Source organism: Eimeria mitis, genomic scaffold (genome assembly GCF_000499745.2).
Source record: "Eimeria mitis Houghton genomic scaffold, Emh_scaff220, whole genome shotgun sequence".
NCBI lineage: Eukaryota > Apicomplexa > Conoidasida > Eucoccidiorida > Eimeriidae > Eimeria > Eimeria mitis.
This window is the reverse complement of record NW_024015126.1, coordinates 1-26,419: the sequence shown is the minus strand read 5'-3', so window position 1 is coordinate 26,419 and position 26,419 is coordinate 1. Positions and strand designations below refer to the sequence as shown.

The 26,419-nt window shown below is 54.0% G+C and overlaps 5 protein-coding genes across 5 annotated transcripts; 3 read left to right on the top strand and 2 right to left on the bottom strand.

The window, feature by feature from the left end:
- Window positions 1-2,954: 2,954 nt before the first annotated feature.
- EMH_0004090 (heat shock protein 60, putative) lies at window positions 2,955-7,377 on the top strand (the record flags this gene model as incomplete). The annotated part of the gene is made up of 9 exons (XM_038022425.1): window positions 2,955-3,093; window positions 3,341-3,640; window positions 3,775-4,186; window positions 4,736-4,865; window positions 5,057-5,122; window positions 5,418-5,535; window positions 5,899-6,242; window positions 6,393-6,579; window positions 7,205-7,377. 9 exons carry the CDS (start codon window positions 2,955-2,957, stop codon window positions 7,375-7,377), a joined length of 1,869 nt encoding a protein of 622 aa, XP_037878279.1.
- A 1,081-nt stretch (window positions 7,378-8,458) lies between these two features.
- Window positions 8,459-9,975, bottom strand: EMH_0004080 (uncharacterized protein; the record flags this gene model as incomplete). Its single annotated transcript, XM_038022424.1, has 6 exons — window positions 8,459-8,502; window positions 8,604-8,642; window positions 8,760-8,820; window positions 8,989-9,079; window positions 9,275-9,408; window positions 9,910-9,975. The coding sequence occupies 6 exons, from the start codon at window positions 9,973-9,975 to the stop codon at window positions 8,459-8,461; spliced, it is 435 nt and encodes a 144-aa protein (XP_037878278.1).
- Window positions 9,976-10,717: 742 nt separating this feature from the next.
- EMH_0004070 (uncharacterized protein) lies at window positions 10,718-11,404 on the top strand (the record flags this gene model as incomplete). Its single annotated transcript, XM_038022423.1, has 2 exons — window positions 10,718-10,937; window positions 11,145-11,404. The coding sequence occupies 2 exons, from the start codon at window positions 10,718-10,720 to the stop codon at window positions 11,402-11,404; spliced, it is 480 nt and encodes a 159-aa protein (XP_037878277.1).
- Window positions 11,405-13,052: 1,648 nt separating this feature from the next.
- On the bottom strand, window positions 13,053-23,709 carry EMH_0004060 (uncharacterized protein; the record flags this gene model as incomplete). Its single annotated transcript, XM_038022422.1, has 6 exons — window positions 13,053-13,786; window positions 14,057-14,624; window positions 14,798-21,690; window positions 22,016-22,619; window positions 22,842-23,214; window positions 23,423-23,709. The coding sequence occupies 6 exons, from the start codon at window positions 23,707-23,709 to the stop codon at window positions 13,053-13,055; spliced, it is 9,459 nt and encodes a 3,152-aa protein (XP_037878276.1).
- Window positions 23,710-24,736: 1,027 nt separating this feature from the next.
- On the top strand, window positions 24,737-26,304 carry EMH_0004050 (uncharacterized protein; the record flags this gene model as incomplete). Its single annotated transcript, XM_038022421.1, has 3 exons — window positions 24,737-25,109; window positions 25,389-25,459; window positions 26,005-26,304. The coding sequence occupies 3 exons, from the start codon at window positions 24,737-24,739 to the stop codon at window positions 26,302-26,304; spliced, it is 744 nt and encodes a 247-aa protein (XP_037878275.1).
- Window positions 26,305-26,419: the final 115 nt, after the last annotated feature.

Below are 26,419 nucleotides of genomic sequence, written 5' to 3'. Positions count from 1 at the left end.
TCTCTTCTACAAATCCATTTATAGCAGCAGCCGTCTCCTCCGCCTTGCAAAAATCCGCGGTCACCGCATCGCCCTTGAGGTGTAAGGACGCCTGACGGGCGAATTGAATAAACTGCTCGTCGTTGGCTAACGAGGACCCTACATAGATCCTGTTTGCAGTATCGAGCTGTATAGAGGGCTCTGTTTCCCATGGGGTTAGGGCTTCACGCAAGTCAGGGAGGTCAAGGGACGAGGCGAAAGAGAAATGCTGATCCATCTCTTCTCGTGTGGCTCCTCGTGCGCCCATCTGTGCCATTTTGAAGACGGAGAGAATGCTGAAGGGGGAGAAGACAAAGTTCAACCCCCCTTGTTCCGCCTTCTCCATGGCTATTGAGTTGTACAATTCAGAGGCCACCACGGCCATGTTTTCAGAACCCCGAGACGTGCCATCCGGAGTACCCATGATGCATACTCCACAACTAAAAAGACTTAGTGTGAGAATATACACACGCAGCATCTTTGGCACTGCAGGCAGTCGCTCAGGCCAGCAGCATGCAGGTCTGGGAACAACCGATGCGAAGCAAACTGTCGGAAGAGGGGGGAAAAACGGGAGAAAGTTGTAAAATATGAGGACGTGAACTATTTTGAAAGGTATACAGGTAAAACAAATTGAATTTAAAGTTGCTCGGAAAGTTAAGCTTGCATCGTTCTTACCGGCATCGAGCCTCTCAGAGCGGGACCGGCGGTCACACTTGGCCCCGACCCACGAAGCGTGCGTGCACGCACCATCCTTTTCCGTTGCGTTTGAAAACCTTAGCTTTGAAGAAAAGAATGTTTACCACACAAAGACAGTTTCGTATTATTTGCAACACAAAACCGTTTTCGTGTGCCATTATTCGTTTCTAAATTGGTGGGAAACAATGTTCTGGCTCCTAGGGCCGTCGAGCCCAAGGTCTCTTCAGAGACTCCGTGCTAGAGAAGCATAAAAGCCTCCGGTTTCGAACCACTGGTCAGTCAGTCATCTGCCTACATGCATGTAATGGTATGGACATATGTCTCTACGGAGCACAGTGGACAGTGCTACGGCACGTGACCGCTGTGAGTCGCAGGGTAAGTTCCATGAGTATAGTGCTACCCCTCCTATATTCCTCACCTCGGTTCATCCCAATCGCCAGCGCTCTAGTGTAGGCCACCAACTGAGCTCGCTATTTGGCAGCTGGGTCGAAAACTGTTGTCCTACTTTTTAGCAACAACGCAAAACTCATCCTCTGAAAACGGAATAGGGAGTGCGCAACCGGCGGCATAGGGCTTCTAGCAGTCTTTCATACCTTTAGACCGCTCGACACAATGTCTAAGGGGGTTAACGAGGTACAATCATTTGTGAAAACTTTATTTTAACCACCGGGGCGTAAGCAACGGCACTCGAAACCCAGAGGGTTGAAAGCGCCTATTAATCATATTTATTCAGAAAGATACGGAAGAGAAACTGATCCACCTCAATGCCTTATATCTAAATTTGGTGAATGTATGTGATACATTCAGTACTCCTCTGGAACGAGGTGCAAACGGAGAAGCAACCAGTACCTATCGTATATACGTAAGGTATAACGTAAAGGCGAAGACGAAAGGAGGCTGCAGGTGCACCTCAACACCATAAAGGGGAGACTACTGCAGTTTGCGTGGCACGGTGATGCCAGGTTCAGGTCCTGGGGAAAGGAAAATTTCGGAGAAAGGGGATGTCCATGTACTTCTGGGAATCTGTGAATACAGAACAGGAGAAAGCAGGAAAACGAGCAAATGCAAAACAAAGCAATTCAACTCATGAAAAGCCAGCGGCCGAGGACGAATCCCACCGACATGATATTCAGTGCTTTGGTGCATTCGCACAAAGTGCGGCTGACCTTCTCCTTAGTCCCCAGCCGGCCTGGAACCGGCGGCGTAAGGGCCTAGGTACCAGTGATCGCGAACTGCCTAGCACGACTTCCAATGCTGCCCGCCGCAGCTCATGCTTTAAGGCAAACCCAGATACACGCACAACCAGGCCTGTATTTCTGCATGCACTCACGCTGCTGACAACTTTCGAGCACTCAGTGGGCAGACCAAGTTGACAGACTACAACGAGAGGCCTGGATCTTATTCGACGGCCGTCCCGAGCGGTTGTGAATCCAATATACTTTTATCTAGGCGTTACCTAAAAGCAACTGACATACCCTTGTATCCAGGCGTCCTTAGCGCGCCAGCTAACAACCTGGGGCGCTGGAAAGGAAGCGGTCTGAGCTGAGTTTAATCGCCGCGAATTTCCGTTACACGCAGCTAACTATGCAAGGCAGCATCACATGCAAACATAACCAAACCTTCTTTGCTGCATGCACTACCTATGTACATACTTGTTGAGCATTTATGAATTCCTTGTACGCAACCTACCACAGTCTACGGAATGTTCCTCCGTAGTCCGGACAGACTGTGCCACATATTCACCATCCAAGCAGTACACGAGAGCACATGTGCAGGGAGAAATGCTGCATCCTTTGTGTGAAAGTGGTAACTAAAGAAGTATCCGTTGCGACGAAATAACCCAGCCAAAAATACAGACAAAACACGAAGGCGCATGGAAGCGGCGCCAGCAAGACAACCCGTTGGTAGAGCAACGCTGTCGAGTGAGGAGCATTCGGAGAATATATGCAATCTTCCGTTTCGCAATTGACTTCTTACAGATGTTTTTTCACGTTTCCCCTTATATTTGTTAGTGCTACGGTGGAAGAAATAGAATAAAGTTACAAGACTTCATCACAGCCCCAGGGAGCACTGGTGACGCACCGGACTTGTGGGGCCGTTGGGGGCAGCCCCGACTGTGCACATTGCAAGTTGCTTGGTCTGATGGGAACAAGACCTAACTCTTGGGATAGACTGTGTTTTTGCTGGACGTCCCACACTGCCTTGTTAAATCTTAAACCCTAAACCCTAAACCGCCGAAGATGCTAGCTTCTTCTGCATCCGCCGCCGCCCGCAGCGGCAGAAGGGCAGTAACTTCGTCCTTTCATCAACTACAGCAAGTCAGAAATGTTTCCAAAGATATACGTTTTGGTTCCGATGCTCGCATGCAGATGTTGGCAGGTGAGAATACGAAGGGAATGGGAACTTTTTGTTTGACCTCGAAGCCTAGTCAATCGAGGTCATGCTTGGTCAGGTCGTTTCGCAGATTTCCTTCGTTCTTGCAGTATCGCTATATGGGGCTCTCAGATGTTTGCATCGGTTCAAGTTTATGAATTGCGTGTATTCCTGTGAACGTTTTCGACTTGAGTGTTCGACTGGGAGCATGCACGATAGCTTGGACGGAGATGTTTGTTTCTCTTCTTTTCAGGCTGCAATCGTCTAGCAGACGCAGTTGGGGTCACTTTGGGGCCAAAGGGGCGCAATGTAGTGATTGCGCAGCCTTTCGGCTCGCCCAAGATAACGAAGGACGGCGTGACGGTTGCCAAGGCGGTGGAGTTGGCGAACAAAACTGAAAACCTTGGCGCCCAGTTGCTGAAACAGGTGGCAGCCACTACAAATGACATTGCCGGTGACGGCACGACCACTGCCACTATCTTGGGCCGGGCTATCTTCAAGGAGGGGTGCAAAGCGATTGACGCTGGCATGAACCCTATGGACGTCCTCCGAGGTACCTCTCCCCCCAACTCAGCATATCTTCGTTTCGTGCTCTGCAGATAGTTCTCGTAGTGTGTAGTTTGCATAGAAGTGTTATTTGGATTCAGTGCATGCGTTTGGCGATGCATTGGCTTCTGTTGGCTGCAGGCATTCACCTGGCGGTTGAGCACGTGTTGTCGGCTCTGTCTGCGTCGCGGAAGGAGATCTCGACGACGGAGGAAATCGTCTCAGTAGCAACGATCAGCGCGAACGGTGACGCGCAAGTGGGGCAGTTGATAGGGGAGGCTATGAAGAAGGTGGGCCGTGAGGGAACGATTACCGTCTCGGAGGGGAAGGCACTGCAGCACGCGCTGGAGGTGGTGGAGGGGCTGAGATTTGACCGAGGATATCTCAGCCCGTACTTCATAACGAACGCGAAGGAACAGAAAGTTGAACTGGACGCGCCATACGTCCTTCTGGTTGACAAGAGATTGTCCCAAATACAACAACTCCTCCCCGCCCTTGAGTTCGTCCTGCAGAACCAGGCAGCACTGCTCATCATTGCGGAGGACGTTGAGAGGTGCGTACACTCCAAATAAATTCATTACGACGATCCACGTCTCTCCTCGGTGGACTCTCTTTCCGCTTCCCTTCCGAAGTGTCGTGTTCGAGTGTCTGCTCTCCTTAAGCAGTCGTTGCCGCTTCTGTGACTGCACTGTGTGGGCATCTTCGTGCATTTCGGACCGTGTGTGTGGCTCTGGGAACCTTCATTCCCTGTGCGTGTGTTTGGTCCCTGCTTGGGTGCATCTGCCTTCTCACCTTGCTCCGCCGGAGGAGAGTTTGAGGGCGGCGGCTAAAGTGTTTGTGCTGTTAGAGCTAGGATTGTATCCTGTCTGTATGCCGTGGATACACAGCACGGATATGCGCATTCGTTTGTTTCCCTTGACAGCTGAGGACTCAAGTTCAGCTCTGTAGTGTTTGTTTACTGGGCAATTTTTGAGGGGAGTGTGTTTGTTGCCTCGTATACGTCTCCGTAGAGAAGTTGCTCCGTCGGCAACGGGGTGTAGGGAAGCGGCGGCTGTGCAGCTGTTCATGCCTGCCTTTGTTGTTTGCCTGCGTCTGCCTTCAGCGAGGCCCTTGCGACACTGGTAGTCAACAAACTGCGTCTCGGCCTCCGCGTCTGTGCGGTGAAGGCCCCCGGTTTCGGTGACGGCCGCAAAGCGCAGCTCTACGACCTGGCCACCCTCACAGGGGGCAAGGTAAACCCTAAACCCTAAACCCTAAGCTGCTGCTTCTCACGCCGATGGCTTAGGCAGGATTACGCCAGAGCCAGTGATTTAGGGTTTAGGGGATGCATCTGCAGCTCGCTCGATACCTTGGGGAGCGGTTGCTGTTGTCTCGAACTTTTCTCCTTAGAGCGCTTTTTTCCTGTTTTTGTCTGATGCTGCAGGTGCTCAGCGACGACACGCCTTCCATTGGAGACGAAAAGGCAGACATCGTTGGGATGCTGGGCCGTGTAAGGACTGTACAGACACGCAAATTGCAGAGAGGCGTCTTGATAAGAACGTGTTTCCCAGTATCCGCATATGTTGCGTTTATGCACAGAGATATTTGCTTTCATTGAATGCTTATTCTGTGTGCACCTGAGTTTATCTGAACATGTGGGCGTATATGCATATGTTGCGTGTTGAGGGCACTGGAGGGAACCCCAGTTTACATCAGCAGCAGGAAGAGGGGGCCGTTCGAGTTGTAGATGTAACTCTTTAGGGTTTAAGGTTTGGGGTTTAAGCTTTGGGGGTTGCACTGTGCAGGCGAAGAGCGTGGTGGTCACGAAGGACTCGACGTTGATGATGGAGGGCAACGGATCAAAGACAGACATTTCTGAAAGGTGTGAACAGCTGAGGAACCTCATCAAGCAGACCAGCTCTGGTAGGTGCCCACTCTCCGTCTTCCTGCGTGGGCATAGTTCGCTTCTTTTTTTGTATATTTTGCTGTACGTATGCCGTCTCAGTTTTCCTCATGTTTGGCATGTTTGTTTGCATATTGTGTTTACTCGCCTGGCCTCTCGGTGCGATGTGAAGCAATAGGGCCATTCCTCCATACTTTTCATCCACACTGAATTGCCAAGTGTGTCTGGGGTTGGTTTTGTATTTCGTATTGTCGTGTCTGCCGCTCTATGCGTTTTACATACATCTGTAGTCATCTGTGCATGCGCATGTTTATGTGCGTATCAGCATAGATATACGTGTATATCTATATATAGACATGTATGTGTGTCTTTGGCTGCTGCAGAGTACGAAAAGGAGAAGCTGCAGGAGCGCCTTGCACGGTTAACTGGGGGAGTGGCGGTGATAAAGGTTGGTGGAGCCTCTGAGGTGGCGGTAGGCGAGGCGAAAGACCGAATTCAAGACGCCCTGTGCGCTACACGAGCTGCAGTTGAGGAGGGTATTGTCCCAGGAGGAGGCGTCGCTCTTCTCTATGCTTCGCAGGTGATGCTGCTTTTCCTGCAGGTTGTGGTGCTATTGCTGCTGATTCAGCTGCTGTTGGTGTTACTGGCGCTGTTGGTGGTGGATTCGATGCTTGTTACTGTCGTTGGTATTATCCGTTTGTTATTGTTTGCTGTTGTTTTGCTAATGGTATTCCTGTTGTTTGTTTGTATTCGTGCGTTGCATGTATGCGTGCGGTGTATCATTCTGGAGTACGTCGATGTTTTGTTTCATTGATTGAGGTGTATGCTTTGTGGCTGTGTACTGATTATTGGTGTTTAGGGTTTGAAAGATTTGAAGGTCGATAACGCAGAACAGCGCATGGGCGTCGAGATCGTCGAGAAGGCGTGCCAGGTGCCGTGCAAACTCATTGCAGATAACGCAGGACACGAGGGGGCGGTGGTTGTTGGTAATCTGTTGCGCCTCAAGGACAATAAGATGGGCTTCAACGCACAGACAGGCTGCTACGTGAACATGGTTGAAGCAGGTGAGCATACACTGTCTGCGATGAGAAACACCAGAAACAGACTGCAGAAATCCACATGGAGACAAACGAACGCAACACGCAGAAACGAATATAAGATGGGGGATAGATTGTAGATACTAGAGACGAAAACAATATTTGCTGACAGGTAGTAAAGGGAGGTAGACAGAAGCAGATAGAGAATAATAGAATTGACTCACGAAGGGACAGACACGGAAGGAGGTGCAGACTCTGGCACTCCCTGCCACAGAAATAGCTGGAGAGTGTGAAAATAGAAGACCGTGTGCAACACAGAAAGGGGTATCAGTGTAGCTACAGCACGTGCTAGATTTAGTCACGTGCTATATTTAATCGAGGTGCATTTGCACTTGCATATACATATTCACGCTCCCTGTGCATCTGTATCTTTTAGCTACTGGTTATCGAGCCCTGTGTTTTGGCTGCTTTTGTGACTGCTGTTCTGTTCGTTTTCGTTGGTCTCATTTGCTTCACTCATCTTTGGTAGATCACGCATATGCGTTTCTTGTCCTTGTCGCTTAGTTGTTGCAAAGCTGCTGTATTTTCTAATGCTATTCTGCTGTTTTGATGATAGTTTTGTCTTGGGCTGTATGTTGTGTATTATTTGCAGGCATCATAGACCCAACCAAAGTTGTCAAGACTGCCTTGAGCGACGCCTCTTCAGTGGCATCCCTGATGGCAACAACAGAGGCCTCTATCGTAGATGCCCCCGAGAAGAACCCACCCCAGGGAGAGGGGATGGGGGCTCCAGGAGGCGGCATGCCCATGGGGGGAATGTTCTAAGGGACTGGACGCCCTAGACCCTGGTGTAAATATACACACGCCTGAAGAAGGTCGGTGTAATACCCACCTACAGTAGCGCCGCCGCTGCAGCAACACCGCGTGCAGCAGCAAGCATGCAGCAACGGCTCCACCACGAAGGGCTGCAGCAGAAGCAGCAGTAGCAGTTTCAGCTGCAGCAGCTGTCGGTGCAGCAGCAGAACTAGTTCGATCTGCGACGGCAGAATTAGTTTCAGCTGCAGCAGCAGCAAGAAAGCGGCCATCCTAACAGGCCGAACATTCCAATTATTTTTGGCAACATGGGGTGTATGTCCACCTCGTATGTTCGGGGTGTGCGTACACATCAGACAGACAGAACATCTATTTCTCTCCCTAAGTCTTTACAGCGGTCCTCTGCTTCTCCACTAAACACTAAACCCTACGTCACAAACCCTGATACTTTTCTACACGGAATCCTCTAAACTCTACAGGGGAAAGGCACACGGCTCCTGGAGCCCTAGACCCTAAACCCTAAACGCTTCCTTGAAAACAATCCCTAAGATCAACGGGAAAATTCCGTGATCAGTGGCCCAGCATGTAGCCTCAGTAGAAGGGGCCCTACACGGGGCCCCTCTTCCGCGGTGAACACAAGCTAGCCAACTGGGGACCCTTCAGCACCAGTCTGAAAGTACCTACAGTTGGGGTCCCTTCTCTCTGAAGGCCCTACGCTTATACATCGATTAGGAGCATAGGGGCCCCTAATGCAACAAACTGAGAGGAATATTCTGTGCAGACTTTAAAAGTGGGGCCCCGTAACCCAGGGGCCCCTTTAGGGGCATCGTATACTTGCAGGCCCTTAACGAATAAGGGACCCCCCGTGATATAGGGGGCCCTTTTGGGGCCCCGTCTCTTGGGAGTCCCTAATCAAGGGGATTTTCCGGGGCGCTCGTGAGGGAACCCCTGGCTTGGCAAGCCGTCTATGGGGATCCCTAATTAGGGCCCTCCATCTCAGGTGAAGGTGGCCGTATGCCAGGGGCCCACTAAGGGGCAAAGGCCCCATGAACATATGGGAGCGGCGTTACGCCTAGACGCACGCAGAGGCATGTTAATGCGCTTTGAACCACTGCAGTAAATAGAACAGAGCGCCACCTGCACGCCCCCACAGAACCAACACAAGCACTAAACCCTAAACCATAATATGTGAAGATATCCGTTACGGCGGCCTACGGTTTGCTGTTCAAAAGACGAACCTGCAAGGAGGCCGATGATCAGAGAGCCGCTGACACCGTCTGCACAGACACCCCAATCCCCAAGCGTTAAACACTAAACCCTCAGCCTTAGACCAAAAACCCCAGACCCTAAACCCTGTGCCTTAACGCCTGAATCCAATCCCGTGTTTATCCTACCGTAGGCTGCACGATCCAGGATAAGGCTATGCAGAGACAGCGCCGATAAATTCCGCGGCTCCTGAACACCCAAACCGTAAACCCTAAACCATAAACCCTAAACCGAGAGTGCAACAGCATCCATAATAATAAGCCATAATAGCCACGTATCTGCCTCCTCTCCGTTAAGGGTTTAAAGCTAGGGTTCTAGCGTTCCGCGTCTAGTGTTCAGGGTTTAGGGTTTAGGCACCATTCGAAGAAGCGCTTCCACCCGGCGCTTGGCAAGAGAGTAATGCCCCAGCTTCAGGTACACCAACGCAAGCTGAAAGAGGCAGTCCGACCTGAGGCGCAAACGAAGACCTCTAAACCCTAAACCCTAGAGCTTCATTCAGTGCTGTCGGCTCTGGGCCTCGAACCGAACACTTGAAAAAAAAAAAGCTAAACACCGGGTCAAAACCCTACGACATACACGCCAGCCAAACAACTCCAAAGCCAGCGCGTAAACCCTAAACCCTAAACACTAAACCCCGCCGGACCTGCAGAAGCCGATCTCGAGGAGTTCCGTGAGGAGGTCCGCTGAGTCCCTTAAGTCTTTGTCGTTGGGCGAACAAATCAAAAGAGAGGCAAATTCAAACTGCAACCGCGGGCAGGGAGAGCCGCTCTCAACTTGCTGCGCGCAAACCCCATATCCTAAACCCTAAACCCTAACAAAATGTATGCATGAACCAGCAGATGCATGCATCCTTCCAACCATATACAAACATATACACCCCAGCCCAGAAGTGCATCAAAGTAACTGATCTGCTTGTGCCTACATATATATATATATATATATATATATATATATATATATATATATATATATATATATATATTGAATGCAAGTCTGCCTAACAGCCCAAACACGAAAGCAAACATGGATATACCGCAACACAGGAAACAAAACGGAGGCAAAGATAAGAAATAGAGAAGAGCAAGCACGCAGACAAAAGAAACAAAGTAATGGCTCCGGGAAACGACGAAGACCACGGCATAGAAATATATGCTGAAGGATACAACAGATACGGGGAATAAAGGAACACGAAAGCACAAAGAGACAAACACAAGCAAACGCAGAGGGAGAAACAGGAAAAACAAGCGAAAGACAAAGGGGAAGCTCTAGTGGCCCTACTTCAAGGTATTTCGCCCGTAGAGCTTCTGTCTCGGCCTTGAGGTCAAAGCTCAAGGCTCCGCTCATCTTCAGTCCCCAAACCCTAAACCCTAGACCCAAAACCCTCAACCGTGGATACTAGGACCTAGATGCGCCATGCGCGGGGCAGACGGTTTCCGCGTGGTCTTTGGGCTGTCTGTTCGCGTTGAAGCGGGAATATATGCGGTTGTAGCTCCTCAGAAAGCGGATGGAGGGTCAGGTGTACGTACACCTGCTGCAGCTAAGCGAATGCAGTTCTTAGCAGCTACAGAAAGGTAACAGCATCGGCCACAAGCCCCCGACCCGAGAGCCCAGGCCCTGAGCCCTTATCTCTATACCCTAAACCCTACACTCGTTATGCCTTGTAGAGTCAAAAAAAGCGATAATCTTCAGGGCAAAGCGGATGCAGTACATATAAGAAACTCTTGAGCTACCATCGTGTCGCCGTCAGCCCCAAAGATTGGCGTGCAGAGAGTAGGCGTCTTTGGGGCCCGTTTCGCGGGAAATCCAAATAGATTTCGCGAATTAACGGAATAAATGTTAAAATAACGAGAACGAATACAAAGGTGAGGGGGGAAGGAGACCGTATTCCCTGACCGGCTCGCACGAAGTGCCTAGACACCAGAAGTACACACCTCCAGGTCTGTGACATTCGCATTTCTTCTTCCGACGTTTCTGTAGCTTCTGACGGCTTTCCAATCCCGATTTCTGGAATTTGTGGCCCCTCCGGCTGCCATAACACTCCGCTTATCGTGGCCGCATCTCAGGTCTACAGACACCTTGAAACACAATGTTGGGTGTCGCGGCGAGGGGCATCGGGCGGCGCCCTGCAGCAGCAGCAGCAGCAGCAGCAGTATCGAGGTCTCTTAGCGTTGGGGTACCCATGACAGCGGTAGCAACAGCAACAGCTACAGCAGCAACAGCAGCAGGAGCCTCTCGTCAGTTTTCGGGTGTTAGGTTTCTGGATGAGAAGAGGACTGGAGAGGAGACTGTGTACTTCAAGAAAGAAGGTGCGCCCAGTTGAATGGCATTGTGTGCCTTTCTTCTTTTGTCTTTGTCAGTGTGCGAATACTGCTCGCCTGGTTTCGTTTGTAGGATCACCACTGCCTCCCCGCTACTGGTGCTGTTGCTCCACGCTCATCCGCTTCTAATTGTTGCGGGTTGGTGCTACTGCTAATGCCACTACAGCTTATTCTGCTGCTGCTGTTGTATTGCAGACGAGGCGTTGCTGCGTCGTTTGTTAGCAAAGCATCCGGAGGCAGATCCCAAGTTTCAGTCGAGTGGGGGGAGTGCGTCTTTGGAGTCTCTGCAGAGTTCCTTATCTCTCTGTGTCTCTAAGCACTTCAAGCAGCAGGCCCCAAAGGCTTTCCTTGATGAGCTGACGACCATCTTCGCTAGCCACGGCTGGCAACCGCCGGAAGATCTCAAGGGCCACCTTCTCCGCTCCATGCAGACAAAACCCCGCGGCGCCAGCTAGCTAGCTAGCTAGTTAGCTGGGCTTCTAGCTGGCAAACGGCATGACGAAACTGCTGACTGAAGCCAGGCTGAAGCCGTGGCATAGTCCGCATCCCATCAAAATACGAGCCTCACCCACGGCTCCCCCAGCTATGAAGGCAGCTGGCTGGATGTACAGCTAGCTGGCTGTTTGTACAGCTAGCTGACTGTCTAGAGGAGAGGAGCGGCTCGCTAGGGAGGCGGGAGCTACCTGCGAGGTATTTTGCTTGGGAATTTCTGGCACTCTTTTCTGCATCTGTCGAGTTAATTGTTGTTTCGTTTATTGATTGTTGTCTTATCTGACGTTTGAATGCCTGTTGCAGTTGCTGTGTGCTCGGGGTGATGAGGCAGTTGCGTTCCTAGGCCATCTGCCGTCGAATCGCCGGAGAGAGGGGGGGGTACTTTTGTTTTGCCTCTTGTTTGGCTTTCCACGCCAATACCCTTTACCTCAGTCAAACAAACAGACACTGCGAGAGGCAGAGGCAGGCAGAAGCAGGGGAGACAAAGGGGAACGGCAACAGAAACAGACAGACACACGCGGAAACAAACAGGCAGACAGAAGTAGTAGCATAGAGAGACAAACGAAGACAATCAGATAGACAGAAAGAGAAGCAAAGACAAGGACAAGGAACAGACAAGAAGAAAAAAGGAGGCAACAGAAACATACAAACGGAAGTAGAGGCAGAGGCAGACACACTAAGACCTAACTCTAAACCCTAAAAGAACCCAAAACAGAGACCGATACAGAGGCAGATGCAGAGGCTATCCTAGACAGAAAGTGCACCAAAAGGGGTCAGCCACCTAGGCAGGAGCGGAGACAGACACAGACAAAAACACAAAAACAAAAAGGCAGAGACATATAGCTAAACACCCCCTAGAAAAATGCAAACAAGCAAAGGGGAACGCAAACAAGCAGATACAAAGGCAAACAAACGGAGACAAACGAAAAACGATGGACGAACGAACAAAAGCAAACAAAGAAAAAGGCAAACAAACGAACGCGGGAACACAAAGGCGAACAAATGAAGGCAATCGAGCAAAGTCATACGACGGAAGACAAATACAAACAACCGTAGGCAGAGCAAAAGACTTGGCCCACGGGGCCCACAGACGCGCTCTTGAGACTGATGCAAGTACGAGTGCATAGGGATGCATATATTGCTGTATATGTTCATAAATGTCCATATATATATATATATATATATATATATATATATATATATATATATATATATATATATATATATATATATAGGCGGGCGTGTATATATATAGGCGGGCGTGTAGGTGAAGATTGCTTGTACGGAGGTGCGTATGTACGGCCGGGCATTCAGTTCCTCTCCGTTGTTGTTTGTTTTTGCCTAACTGCATGCAGCGCTTGAGGCTTCTGCTGCTCTCAGGGGCACCTCCTAGTGCCCTAGGGTCTCCTGACCACCTGCCTTTTGCTGTGTGCGGAACTGCAATTTTAATCTGTCTGCGAATATTATAACGGTGTTCGATGCCCCTAAGGCTTTAACTGTGCTACATAGAAACGACCAGGCAAAAACCCACAAGCAAAGGGAAAGACAAAAGGAAAAGAAAAAGCCCAACCGGGGGTCTAAGGGGCCCCTCGGAGCCCCAAGGCAATCCGTTTAGGGGCAACCGGGTGCTCCCAGGGCACTGAGGGCCCGGATATTGCTTAAGAGGAGATGCCGTACTTCATGCAGCAGCGACAGGGGCATCAGTTGCTGTTCCTGCTGCTGCGGTTGCTCTGGTTGCAGCTGGTGCTGCTGCTGCAACTGTAGCTCATGCTGCAGAACCCCCACCCAGTCCTGGAGAGCAGCAAGGAGGGGCCCTGCGTGCTGTTTGAGTTTATTGGCTGGGCGAAAGTCGGAAAGGAAGACATGTGAAAGCAGCAGCAGCGCGTCGCGCAGCGCTCGCCCCCAGTGTTGCTGTTGCTGTTGGTGCTGCTGCTGCTGCGCGTCTCTGCCTGAATTCTGGGTCGGCTGAGAGAGAACAGCCTGCGGGGAGAGGCGGACCATGAAAAGGAAAAACAAAGCGTCATGGAAGGCAGCTGAGTGCTGCAGCAGTAAAACCGCGCGTGCAGCTGCTCGAGGTACGGCCTGTTCCTTTGATCTGCGAGGAGAGGCAGAGACAGACGAACTGTCGTCAAATGCCTGCGGCTCTGCGAGGCGTACATCAAGCCGCTCTCCTGCTGCTCCTTCTGCTGTTGCTTCTGCTCCTGCTGCTGTTAGAGAGACGAAAAAGTGCAAAAGAGCTGCTACCAACTGCAGAGGCAGCTCAGGGAGCATAAGCGGCGCCACAAAGTCCTCCAGCGACTCCTTATCACTCCCTCCAAACGTCCGCGCCTTTGCGTGTGAGGAACCTGCAGCAGCAGCAGAAGCAGTAGCGGCAGCAGCAGCAAAACGAGGTTGCATGGGCGTGAATTAAGACGTCAAATGCAAAGAATCACTCCATAAGCAACGGCAGTGGCTTGCTAAGCAGCAGGAGCAGCAGGAGCAGCTGCTGCTGCTGCTGGCTTTGACAGCGCGTGGCCGTCGGGCAGCAGCAGCAGCAGCACCGAGCTCCACAGAATGAACCTCATAGAACCTCATCAGAGGTGTGCAGTGTATGGGCAGCAGCTAACGAGGCGTACCTGCTGCTCCGTTTGAAAATAGGGGGGCGAGGCATCTCCTGTCTGCTGCTGCTGCTGTTGCTGCTGCTGCTGCGGCGCCTAGACATTCGAGCTGTGCAGACAGTAGCAGCAGATCGACCGGGCTAAGGCTCCACCGCATGCGCGTAGAACTAGCCGCAGCAGCTGCTGCTGTCCTGTTGTTGTTGTTCCGCTGCAGCAGATGCTGCAGCCGGGGCCGCAGGGACGAAGCAAGGGCTTCTATGAGCTGCGCCAGGAGCGGTCCCCCTACACCTGGGCCTACGGTGTGCTGCAGCAGCAGCAGGACGCTGCAAAGAAGGCGCGGCGGCAATTTCTGCTGCCGCGCCCTGCTAGTGCTGCTACCGCTGCTGGTGCTGCTGCTGAGCGAGTTGCACACAGAATCCACCAAAGCAGCAACAACTCCAGCTTCCTGCAGACGAAGGCTTAAGAGGGCCTCACCCGTCTGCAGCAGCTCCAGGCCGGACGTCCCTGATGCACTTCTGCTGTTTGGCGCCCCCAGCAATGAAATTAGCTGCCGCGCAGAAATGCATCGCTGCAAAAACTGCAGCAGCTGCACGCGCACGAACAAAAACAACAACCAACAGCCGCATCAGCACATCAGCACCATGGACGGCGCAGTCCTATGCCCGAAGTACAGCTCCTGCAAATGCTACTGCTGCTGCTAGTGTTGCTGCTGCTGCTACTGCTGCCTTTACTACTACTGCAGCACAGAGTGTGAATTACCAGGCTGAGGAGAGTCTGTTGCAGGGAGCAAAGACGCCATAAGGCACTGACTGCAGCAACCACTGCGCCGAAAGGTAGCGGAGCGGCAGCAGCAGCCGCAGCAGCAAACCCATCCGGTGTGCAGGTTGACGCTGCTGAAAGCAGCTGTAGAAGCAGCAGCACGCGATGCAGCAGCAGATTGCCGCAGCTGCGTCCACAGTTACTGACACTGAGAAGCGATCCCAAGTCCCCAACACCATCGTCCCGGTGATGCGGCTGCTGCGGCTGCTGCTGCAGTCGTAAAGACGGGGGCTTCTGCTGGAGCCTCTGGGCACCCAACGTAGCAGCAAAGTTCAGCAGAGACGCAGCTGCAGCACCATGGAGAAGACACTCCAATGCTGCTACCAAATGAGCTGGGAGAAGCACCGGATCCTGCTGCTTCCTGCTGCCGCTGCTACTGCTGGTGTCCGTTGAGGAAATAAAGCGGGTCCATGCTGCAGCCGTTGCTGCGGTGGGATGCCCCGCAAACAGCAGCAGCAGCAGCTCGCCGAGTGCATGCAGCAAGCAGCTGTTACGGTACTCCTGCCGATTCTGCTGCAGAAGCAGCAACTGATGCTGCTGTTGCTGTTGCTGCTGCTGTGACAAGTCGTTGTCTAATGGAAAATCAACAAGGTTCTGCTGCTGCTGCTGCCAAACGGGGTTGCCCTCCCCTGCGGCTGCTGCAGACATGGAGTGTACAGACAGCTGAGAAGCATTCATCGGACTGCTGCAACAACTGCTTGATGGGCGTCGTTGCTGGTGCAGCTCCTGCTGTCGAGGTTGCTGGGATGGTGAGAAGAGGCCATAGGCTTTGCTGCGGCATCTTCCTTTGCTGCCTGTAGGGCTAGCAGCGGCAGCAGCTGTTGCTGCTGCTGCTGTTGCTGCTGCGCTGTGGCGCCTCGAACTCTGAGGAGGCCGCTGGTGTAGGGAGACGGCGCATGCAGCAGCAAGACTGCGGCAGCGCAACTGCTGCAGCAGGAGGTTAGCAACAGCTGAGAACAGGCCTACCGCCATCCGCGGATCAGCGGGTAGCAGTATGGGCTGCTGCTGTTGCTTCTGCTGTGTATCTTTCGTGGCATACAACTGCAGATGTCCGTGTGGGAGGGGCGGCACCAGCGGAGGCAGCAGAAAGGAGGGGGCCCCCGATAAGGGCAGTGGGGTTTCCTGCCCCCCCTCCACGTCTAGTTGGGCTTTTGTGGGTCTGAAATAATTTGCAGAGGAGTCATAAGACAGCCGCAGCAAACAGACTGCCAGTGCTGCTGCCTCCCGAGACACTCCGGATGAACTTGAAGCACCGGCACCCACAGGCTGAGACGCACCACACGCAGCAGCAGCAGCAACAGTAGCAGCAGCAGGAGCAGCAAGAATAACAATATATGCGTCAGAAGGGGGTGGAAAAGAGAAAATAAAGTTGTCCATTGACGGGCGTGCCGGTTCAGGTGTACGCACATCGCGCAGACTCACCTGGAGACACAAAACAATAAACAGCCACAAGGAAGGAGACGCCCACAAGTACTCAGCAGCAGCCCTCTCTGCAGCAGCAACAGCAGCTGCGGCTGCTGCTGCAGGTCCCATCTGCTGGTTACCCTGAAGCGTCTGCAGCAAATCGTCATCCAGTTGCTGCTGCTGCTGCCGCTGCCGCTGTAACTCCTCCCTCTGCTGCAGCAACAGCAGCAGCACCGATGTCTCTCCTGGAAGCTGCTTGGCTACTTGCAGCGCCGTCTGTCGGTGCAGCGCAACAAATAGCCGCAGCAGGAGCAACAGCAGCTCATGGACAATGTCAGCGGTGGCCTTAGGACGGCGCCCATCTGTTGCTGCTGCTGCTGCTGCGATGCGCCTGTTCCGCCAGCTGTCAAGCTCCTCCCCGCTGCAGCAGCTGCAGCTACCGTTGCTGCTGTGGGAATGCCGCAGCAACAGAACCGACGTCGCCTGCACCAATGCCTCTACATGTCGCAGCAAGGCAAACGACTCGCTGTCAGCTCTCGCTCCTGTTGCCGGAGGTGCAGCAGCAGCAGCAGCGCTGTTGTTGGTGCCAAGGCACGGCCCGAGCATGTCTGTCCCATCTAGAAGGTTCAGCAGCAGGTGCAACGCTCTGCAGCACTTGGTTATCTCCTGGACGCCCACGGAGGCTCCAACGGCGGCGGCTGCATCTGCTGCAGCAGCAAACGCAGCGGCTGCTTCTTGAGTTCCCACCGCCGCAACAGCAGCAGCAGCAGCAGCAGAGAATGCTGCCCCCCCTGTCGCTCGATGGAAAGGCACCAGCAGCACGGGGTGCGGCCGCGGGCACACTGCAGCAACAATATTACTCAGAATGCTGCTATCGCTGCTGGAGTCTCTGCTGCTGCTGCTGCTCCATGTGTGCGCAGCAGCAGATGTACCCGTCTGGTCGCCCTGCTGCTGCTGTTGTTTTTCCTTGTGTGGCTGTTGTAGTAACTGCAACAAGGGCCCGGCATGGGCTTGCGCAGAGCAGCACAGGAGTTCAAGAGCTGCAGTGAGGCCGTTTAATGCGGACTCATGAGACATAGCGCCTAACTCGCTGGTGTTGCAGCAGCTGCTGCTGCTGCTGCTGTTGCTGCAGACAGTGAGAAAGGCAGCAAAGGTGCGGTGTACGAATGAATCACTTGCGACCCACTCGTCCAAAGCAGCAGCAGCAGCAGCAGCAGACGTCGCGTAATCCTCTTTCATTCCTACTGGAGAGATACCGCTGCCACCGCTGGTGCTGCTGCTGCTGGTGCGTCTGCTGCTCCACCGCAGCGTGGATAGACACTGGAGTGCTTCCGCCACCTCCCTGCAGCTCGACGAGCAGCAGCAACAAAATCCACCTGGCAGCAGACCCTTCCGTCCCAATAGACGCTGACAGATTTCAGAACAAGTCCAAGAATACATATGCAGAAGCAAGTCCTGCTGCTGCTGCTGCTGCAGCTGTTGCTCTGGCAGATGTTGCTGCGGCTGCTGCTGCTGTTGCAACTGTTGCAAAAAGCCTGAGGCCACATGAAGGCAGCTCCGCAAACAGCGCCAAGCGGCCACGCGGATCGCCGGGTGAGCCTTGCCCATAAAGGAAAATAACAGCTTCACCTGAGCCTCGAGCAGCGCTTGCTGCTGTTTCTGCAGCTGGTACTGCTGGTAGTGGCTTTGTGCCAGGCCTGCTGTTCCCGTTGCTGCTGATTCCTGCCACTCTGCTGCCGCATGTGCAGCTGCAGCAGCAGCAACAGCAAATGAGTTGTGGGCGACGCATATCCTCAGAGCCTCCAGGGCATCCGCTACGGGCTGCTGCTCCTGCATGGATGCTTCGTCTTGCCCTGTTAAACGCGAATGTAGCTGCAGCAGCTGCTGCAACTGCAGTTGCAGCAGCACGCTGCTGCTGCTGCTGCTGTGCTCGTTTGTGTTTAGGCCTCCCGCGAATACCGCTGAATCAAAAGGCCACAGCTCGTCTGTCTGCGCTCGAGGCAGGCGAATCTTACTGCTGCTGCTGCTGCACGGGCGTGGGGGAAGAGAATGCGGCAGAGCAACAGCAGCAAGCTGCAGCGCCGCCCGTCGTAGCAGCGGCAGCTGCGCAGAAACCCCAAGAAGACTCCCACAAAACTGAGAAAGGTTCGGGAGGGCCATCCACCTGCTGCAGCACTCGCATTCGCTGCTGATGTTGTTTGTGTTGTTGCTGCTGCTGCTGCAGCTGTATGCCGCGCCTGCAGGGGCTGCAGCAACTGCCGCTAGGGGAAGCAATTCCGTCAGCAGTTGCGTGCCCAGCAGCAAAAGGTCGATCTCGCCACTGCAAGCTGCAGCAGCACCACCAGAAGCGGGCTGCTGCTGTAGCGTTTCCTCCCATCCTGCTGCTGAAGCTGCTGCTGCTTGCTCCTCCGCCCCCAGCATTGTCTCTGCCACCTGCTGTGCCAGCTGCTGCAGGTAGGGGTAGGTGTAGCGCTTCACTGCAACAGCAACGGCCCGTAGGCCCTTGGCAGCAGCAGCTGACAGAGAGCAGCAGCAGCACCAGCGTGCCATTGCTGCTGCTGCTGCCAGCCCGTTCCGGCGGAGGCAGCAGACAGCGGCAGCAGCAGAATCCCCTGGCAGCTGCAGCGCTGCCGTTATCTTCCTGCAAGACTGCAGCGCCTCCGCGTAGGTAACAACATCAGACGGCCGGTTGCTGCTGCTGCTACCTGCAGCAGCAACAGCAGGACTCGAAGCAGCAACAGCAACTGGAAGTGTACAGTAGCTATCACCTAGCCACTGCTGCTGCTGCTGCTGCTGCTGCAGGCGCAGCGGTGGTAGGGCCCCCTGCAGCATCGGGGGGTGTGACAGTACGCCTAAGAGTTTCTTCAGCGTGGGGTTCACAGGCAGCAGCAGCTGCTGCGCTGTCTGGCGAGACAGGCTCAGCCGGGAGATAGCGAATTCAGTTTTACTATCTGTGCCTTCAGGAGAAGGCTCTGACAACGTGACCCCCAAGTACACAGACTGCGAACGGCAGAGACAGACGCTGCACTCGGCTGGTGCTGCATCAGCTGCTGTCGTTGCTGCTGCGGTTGTTGCTGCTGCTGCGGGAGCCGCGGTGGTGGCAGAAGAGGGCTTGGAAGGGGGGCCGCTCCGCATGCCGCTGTCCTCTATACGTGGGTCATCTTGCTGCAGCTGTGGCGCTGCACTGCCTCCAGCAGCGGCAAAAGCAGCAGTCGCCGTTGCTGCTGCTGCTGCTGCTTTAAGAGCGGGAGGGTCGCTAACCAGCTGGCTAGCCACGAGGAAAGCCAAATCTTCGCTGCGGTTAGCCCATGCAGCCTGTGCTGCAGTGGAGCAGCTGAATGTCGCCGTTTCCATGGGCAGCTCGACGCGCAGAGACAGCCAAGTGGGAAGCAGCAGCCGCAGCGGCTGCTGCTGCTGCTGCTGCGTTTGCTGCTGAGGCTGTGGCTCCCGCAGCAGCGTTTCCAGCTGCGGGCCCAGCGGACACAGTCGGTGTGGCAGCAGCAAAGACTGCTGCGGATGAAACAGCAGCACTGCACACAACTGCAGACAGGCAACAGACAAAGCCGCCTGCCTGGAGAAGCACAGCAGAGCCAATGTATCCCCAAGCAGGTGTCTGTACACCTCAATTACGGGATAGAGCAGCGGATCTCCGGGAGGCAAAAGCAGCAACGGAAGCGACAACACGCGAGCTGCTGCGGTCAGCAATGCCTGTTGCTCTTGCTGCTGCTGCTGATGTGATAGCTGCTGTTGTAGCAGATCCTGCTGTTGCTTCTGCATCTGCACTGCAAGGCGTAGCAGCTCAAGAAGAGAGAGGAGCAACGGCTCGTCTTCGTCTCCTGCAGCACCCACGCCCGCCGTCGCCGCAGCAGCCGCTGCTGCTGCAGCGGCAGCTGCAGCAGCTGCGCCTCCTTTTAACAAGTGCCCAGGTAGTGCAGCTAGAAGCGAGCAACAGAGCTTGCGGAGGAAAGGCCTCGCGCCCGTAGGGCTGGAGTGTACATACACCTCAAGCGTGTTCAGAGACTCCGTGCGGGTTGAGGCACAGAGGCGCCCGTTTGCAGCAGCAGCACAAAGAAGCTGCACTTCTGCTTCTTCCAGTAGCTGCCCGCAAACCTGCTGCTGCTGCTGCTGCTGCTTCTGCTCTGACCACAGCCTCAACGCGGCGCCGACAGGATCCGTTTCCAAAGAACCCGGGAGCTGTAGCAGACACTTCAGAGCTGTTGCTGCGCTCTGCCGCTGTTGCGCGGACACAGAAAACAGCCGCTGCAACAACAAGAGACGGTAGATGTGCCCCTGCTGCAGCAGCAAACGGCCACTGCGCCCCCCCTGCTGCAGTGCCCTGTTGCACTCCTCCAGGAGGCAGGGGTCATACATGTCAATCAGGCAGGCGCAGGCGCACAGCACCTGCTGCTGCTGTTGCTCTTGCTGCTGCTGCTGCTGCAGAAGCAGCAGCAGATGTGTGGCAGCGCTGCAAACGAATCGACGCGGCGCATCTCCGATGAGAGACACCGCCTCCAGGAGACAGTCCGGCTGCAGCAGCAGCGAGGGTCCACTGGCAATGCTGCTGCATGCAAGGAAGCAGAGTCTGTCGCATGCCCACTGCTGCGGGCACGAAAGCAGTAGCAAAGCTCCAAAGAGGTGAGTAGACACTTTACAGCCACAGCTACCAGGACTCGGCGCATCCCCTGCTGCTCCCGCTGCTGCTGCTGCTGCTGCTTCTGCGGTGGTGTGGTCAATAAGCTCTAGCACGACAGCTTGCAACTGCCTGCAACAACCATTGCTGCTATTGCTGCGTTCATGTGTCGCTGCGTCGCCTTGCAGCCTCTCCAGCAGCAGTACCTGCAGCACGGCTGCAACGACGTGGCCTGGGCTGCTGGCATGTGTGCTGTGGCCTCCTAAAGCATTTTCGAATTGCTTGAAGACGCACATTCTGCTGCTTCTGCTGCTGCCTTTCTTGTGGCTGCTGTTGCTGCTCGCCTGAAAAAAAAGCGCTGTGGAGTGCTGCTGCACGCTGGCGTATGGCCTAGCAGCAAATGCAGCAGGAAGAGCAGCAGCAGTAGCAAGACCGTCTATGCAGGAGACGGCAGCGGCCATGTAGAGGCCATCTCTAAGTGCCCTAGCAGCAGCAGCAGCAAAACAGAGTTTCTCTGGCATTTGATGCCCCTCCTGGAGAGTAAGCAGCGACTGCTGGCTGTGCAATCGCTGTTGCTGCCGTTCTTGCTGCTGTCGCTGCTGCTGCTGCTTGTCTAGCTGCAGGTCAGCGCCGCAGGAGTCAAGCAACAGGGGCAGTAGGAGGGGGCGAACAAGGGGAAGGGAGGAGCGCAGCAGCAGCTGTACCAGCAGCACGTCGAGACCAGCAGCAACAACCCAATCTAGGCGAGGTCGCCCTGGCGGCAACAACAGCAGCAGCTGCTGCAGCACATCCACCCAAGCTGAGCCACACCACAACAGAAGCCACCACGTTCACTCTTTAACACTTCTGCAGCATCAGAATCAGCTGTAACAGAAGAAGCAGGAAGTAAGACAGCAACCGCAGCGACAGAAGCAGCAGCAACGATGCCGAAGCCGCACGGGTGCAAGAGCAAAAATCGGCGCAGCAGCAGCAATGGGCGTTAACAGCATAAAGAGAGAAGCTGCTGCATACACAGCACGAAACCTGACGGCACTGGCAAGCCCCGTAGGGCTCGCAGCAATGCAGGAGATGCGGCACGTATTTTCATCAGCAGCAGCAACAGCAGCAAGGACGACGATATGTACCGTCTTGGCGGTCTGTGAGGGGGCGGGATATGAGTCGTGGGTTGATAGCGTTGATGGGGGGAAATGCACCGTCTTTGGGGGCATCGAGCAGCAAAGTCCTCAGCGTATCCTCCTGCAGCACCAGTTGCTGTTTGTGCTGCTGCTGCTGCTGGAAGTACTCAACAGGAAACAGATGAGTTGCTGCTGCCAGCAGTTCGTGCCCAGCATGCACCAGCTGCTCATCAGACAGAGGGCACCAAGCAGCAGAACTGCTGTTGCTGCTGTTGCTGCTGAAGTGCAGTAAGGCTGTAACGTCTGCTGCAGCAGCTATGAGTCCCGACAAAAGGGGCATCACTTGGGGGTGCAGTAGCAGCACGTGCTGCTGCAGCGCAGCAGAAAGAATGGGTGAGAGGAAGGTACGAGGCGAGGAAGTAGGAATGAGGCACCGGCAGCTGCGGTAGGCATTGCGCAGCTGCTGCTGCAGCTGCACCTGTTGCTGCGGCTTCTGGCTGCTGCTGCTGCAACTGTGCCGCAGCAGCTCAACAGCGTGCCTCGCTAACTGGCCAGTTGCTGCATCGGCGAAGTCTGAGAGGTCCAACGAATCCGTGAGAGGCTCCAGCAAGGCCTGAACAACACCGGAAGCAGCAGCAGCAGCACATGAGAAGCTAAGAAGAAACCAGCAGGCAAAGTTGAGTCATGCAGGAGCAGCACCAGCAGATGTTCAAGCAAACACAGTTGCATCAGGGGCAGCAGTAGCAACGATGCATCAGCAACGAAACCAAGCAGTCAGCTGCAGCATCTAAAGCGGCAGCTGCAGCAACAGCAGCAGAAACACCTCCACCGTTACCTCTCGCAGTTTATGCAGAATCTTCGTTTGCGCCTCCAGAACCGCAACGGCGAACTCAGGAGCTGCTGCTGCAACTCCTGTTGCTGCTGCTGCTCCTGGTGCTGTCTCTCTTGCTGCTGCTGCGTGGGGTGGGAAGGCAGGTAGGCCCTTCCAGCCGCTGCAGCGCTTCTCTAGCGCTTCAGCGAGCCCCAGCAACAGGGAGGTATGCTCCCCATCATCTTGCTGCTGCTGCCGTTGCGGCTGCTGCTGCAGTTGCTGCTCGTGCAGCAGCAACAGCAAAGATGGCGGGAAATCCTTGAGGAGGTCATGGGGCAGAGATCTGCACAACTGCTGCACAACATGAGGCTCCAGAGACCCAGATACAAGCGCCGACCTACAGCAAACAGCAGTAGCAGCAGCAAAGGTTGCCTCAAGCCACATTGCATGCACGGATAACCTGGCAGTGTCTAAGCAGCGAATGTAGCAGCAAAGGAGCAGCAGTCGTGCAGGGGCTATCGGCTGCAAGAGCAACAGCGCCAGCAGCGCGTGGGACCACAGCAGCAGCATGGGAGGCCGTAGCTGCAGGAGCTGCACAGGCTCACGTTGTGCCTTTGACCAGACATATATCTGCAGCGCTGCACAGTTGCAGTTTCTTCTCAATATATAAGGCCAAGTGATCGCTTGTTGCTGTCGCTAGTGTTGCTGATGGTGCAGCTGCTGCGGGTGCTCCTGTTGCTGCTGTTGCTGCCTCCCCGGCAGTCGACGTGGCGAACGGGACCCGTTGAGGATGCTTTTGTGTCTCAGGAGCGGCAGCAAGAGCAGCTACAGCAGCATCAAACCCTGAGGTGTGAGCTGCAGCCGCAAGAGGGGATTTGCTGCTGCTCGGCATCTTAGGTGTGCACATGCATGCACTGCAGCAGCAGGAGCAGAAACAGCATGCCTTCCATTCAGCCAAGAGTGGGGCCCGTCTGCAACAACGGAGCTGCTCGACATGCAGCAGCTGCTGCTCCTCCTAATCCGCGGTTGCTGCTTCTGGCTAATAATAGCATAGACGCATAGAGTTGTTGCTGCCGCCTAGGTTGCTGGTGCTGCATTTCTAGATGTTTCTGATCCTGCTGTTGCTGGAGCAGCAGCTGTATTGCTGCTGCTGCTGCTGCTGCTGCTGTCGCGGCATCCGCTGTTGCTGCTGCCCCCGCTGTTACAGCGATTCCTGCTGATCCCGTTCGTGCTGTTGCAGCAGCTGAGTGTCTGTAAAGCAATTGTGGCGCCTTGTGGTGCTGCAGCAGGCTGCGGTGTACGCGCCGCAGCAGGAGAGGTGTATTATGAGTCAAAGAAGGGCCCCAAGACAGCAGACGACCCTCCTATACCGCCGTTCCCCTGGCATAGGTGAGGTAGCTGTGGGCTGCCATGAGATTCTCCTTTAGGCTTATTTATCATTTGCTAACTGAAATGAGCTTCATTAAACCACAAAATGAACGAAGAAGTGCATACACTAGCAACCCCACCTCCAGTAACACAGACCCCACGCACTCGACCCGCCGCAAAAGCCCGAAGCCCCGGCACAGAAAACCTAAGCCCTAAACTCTAAGTGCTGATTATTTTTGTGTAAACTGCTACTCAGACGCTGTTTCGATTAGCCAATCCTAGACCCTGGGCCCTAACCCCCCAACCCTAAGCCCTTGGTCGCTGTGCTGTGAACGAGGCCCCCCTTTTGGCCTTTATTGCTGGACTCTCCCTCTTTCAAGATACCTGTTCTAGCCTGAGGCAGCTAGTGTGTTACAGATACTGCTGCTGTCGCCTCTTCCGTTGGCGCCGCAGCTGCTGCTGCGCTGTTGCTGCAGCACTTGCTGTTGTTGCAGCAGTTGCTGTCGCTGTAGCCTTTGCTGTTGCTGCTGTTGCTGCGATAACGGGGCAAAATGAAGACGGAAGAGCCCCTGCTGGACCGCGCTGGGGTGTACAGGGAGCTACAGCGGCTTCTGGATGCCGACAGCAGCAGCAGCGTGTTGGAGTTTCTGCCGGAGGAGAGTCGGGGTATATGGGCGGCTCTGGGTGCAGCTGCAGCAGCAACCTCAGCCAAGCAAGCTCGCGCGGGCGAGACAGTTGAAGCGCAGGAGGAGATGTCGCTGCAGCGGCTGCAGCAGCTGCTGGAAGAGGCAGCTGCAGGTGTTCCCGTCTATCTAGGCGCAGCAGGTGAAAAGGATCCCCAGACTTCTCCTCGTTTCCTTTTAAACAAAATCATTCCCCAAATACTTGCATCCAGACCTCTCCTGCAGCAGAAAGATTTCGTCGGTAGGTCTTCATCTTCCCTCTCCTTCTGACCTGCTGTACGTTCACCGGAATTGCAGCTACCAACTCTCCTGTTGCTGATAGCTTGTGGGGCTCATCAGCGCAGCCTCTTCTTTCTCGAGTCAACTGCTGCTCGTCTCAACTCATTAACCCCTTCCATACGCTGTTAACCCCTTCAATACGCTCTACAGGCTTGCAACCAGCAGCTTTACAGTGGCCGCTGATGATCCAGCAGCAGCAGCAGCAGCAGCAAGGGGCCTGTGTGTCTGTGATTTGACGCAGAGGAGACGGAGGTGGTTATGGGTTGTGCTGAAGGGTGTATGGACGGCAACCGATGCATCAATAAGCAGCAGGTAACGGCCTTCCCTGTGTCTCCTTTTGTATCATTCTCTACTGCTCCCGCATCTTATCTGCTCTTGTTTGTTTCTTGTAATTAGTTGCTGTTTTGCTGTTCTCTCTCTCTCTGTCTTTCTCCGTCTCTTTCTCACGATTGCTTTCTGTCTGTCGCTGTTCCCCTGTCCGCTGTTAGTTTGTTTTTCTTTGTCCGTCTGATTCCTTTGTTGGATTTATCTCCTGGTTTACTGTCTTTATTCCCCTCCGTTTGTCTTTCGTCTTTATTCTCTGCTATAAGTGCAGCAATCTGCCAGAGCCTCTGACACCAGGCAGAAGCAGCATGCTGTGCGAGTCTCTGTCATTGTCTCTGTGCCCTCCTGTGTCTCTTTTTGCAGGCGTATATTGGTGTGTTCCTTCCGTGCCTCCTGCCTCTTTATCTGTGCCTCTCTCTGTCTCTACGTCTACCTATGTCTCTGTTTCCGTTTGTATCTTTGTCTGCCTCCGACTATATCTGTCTCTGTACATAGCATTGTCTCTGTATCTCTGTATCTGTCTTTGTGTGCAGGTGTACATTGGTATTTACCCGGAGGTCATGACATCTGGAACAGCTCCTCCTGCCTTGTCCTCTCATCAATCTTCTTCAGTGAGTGGTCTGGTGACCCCTTGCGGTTCGTCTCTGGACGATACTGTGCGCATGCATTTCGTGCTGCAGCAGCAGCGACTGCAGCAGCTGCAGCGGAAGATGCTGACGGCGCTCAAGGGGCAGCAGCAAGCAGACGTCGACTCAAACGACCCGCATCAGCAACCCGTCACAACGCCAACAGTCCGTTTATACAACTCACGAAAGATTCTTTCTGTTAATTAGCATCACACCCCACACCCTGTGTTTCTTCGTCCGCTCGCGCTGTCCCTTTTTCATATATATATATATATATATATATATATATATATATATATATATATATATATATATATATATA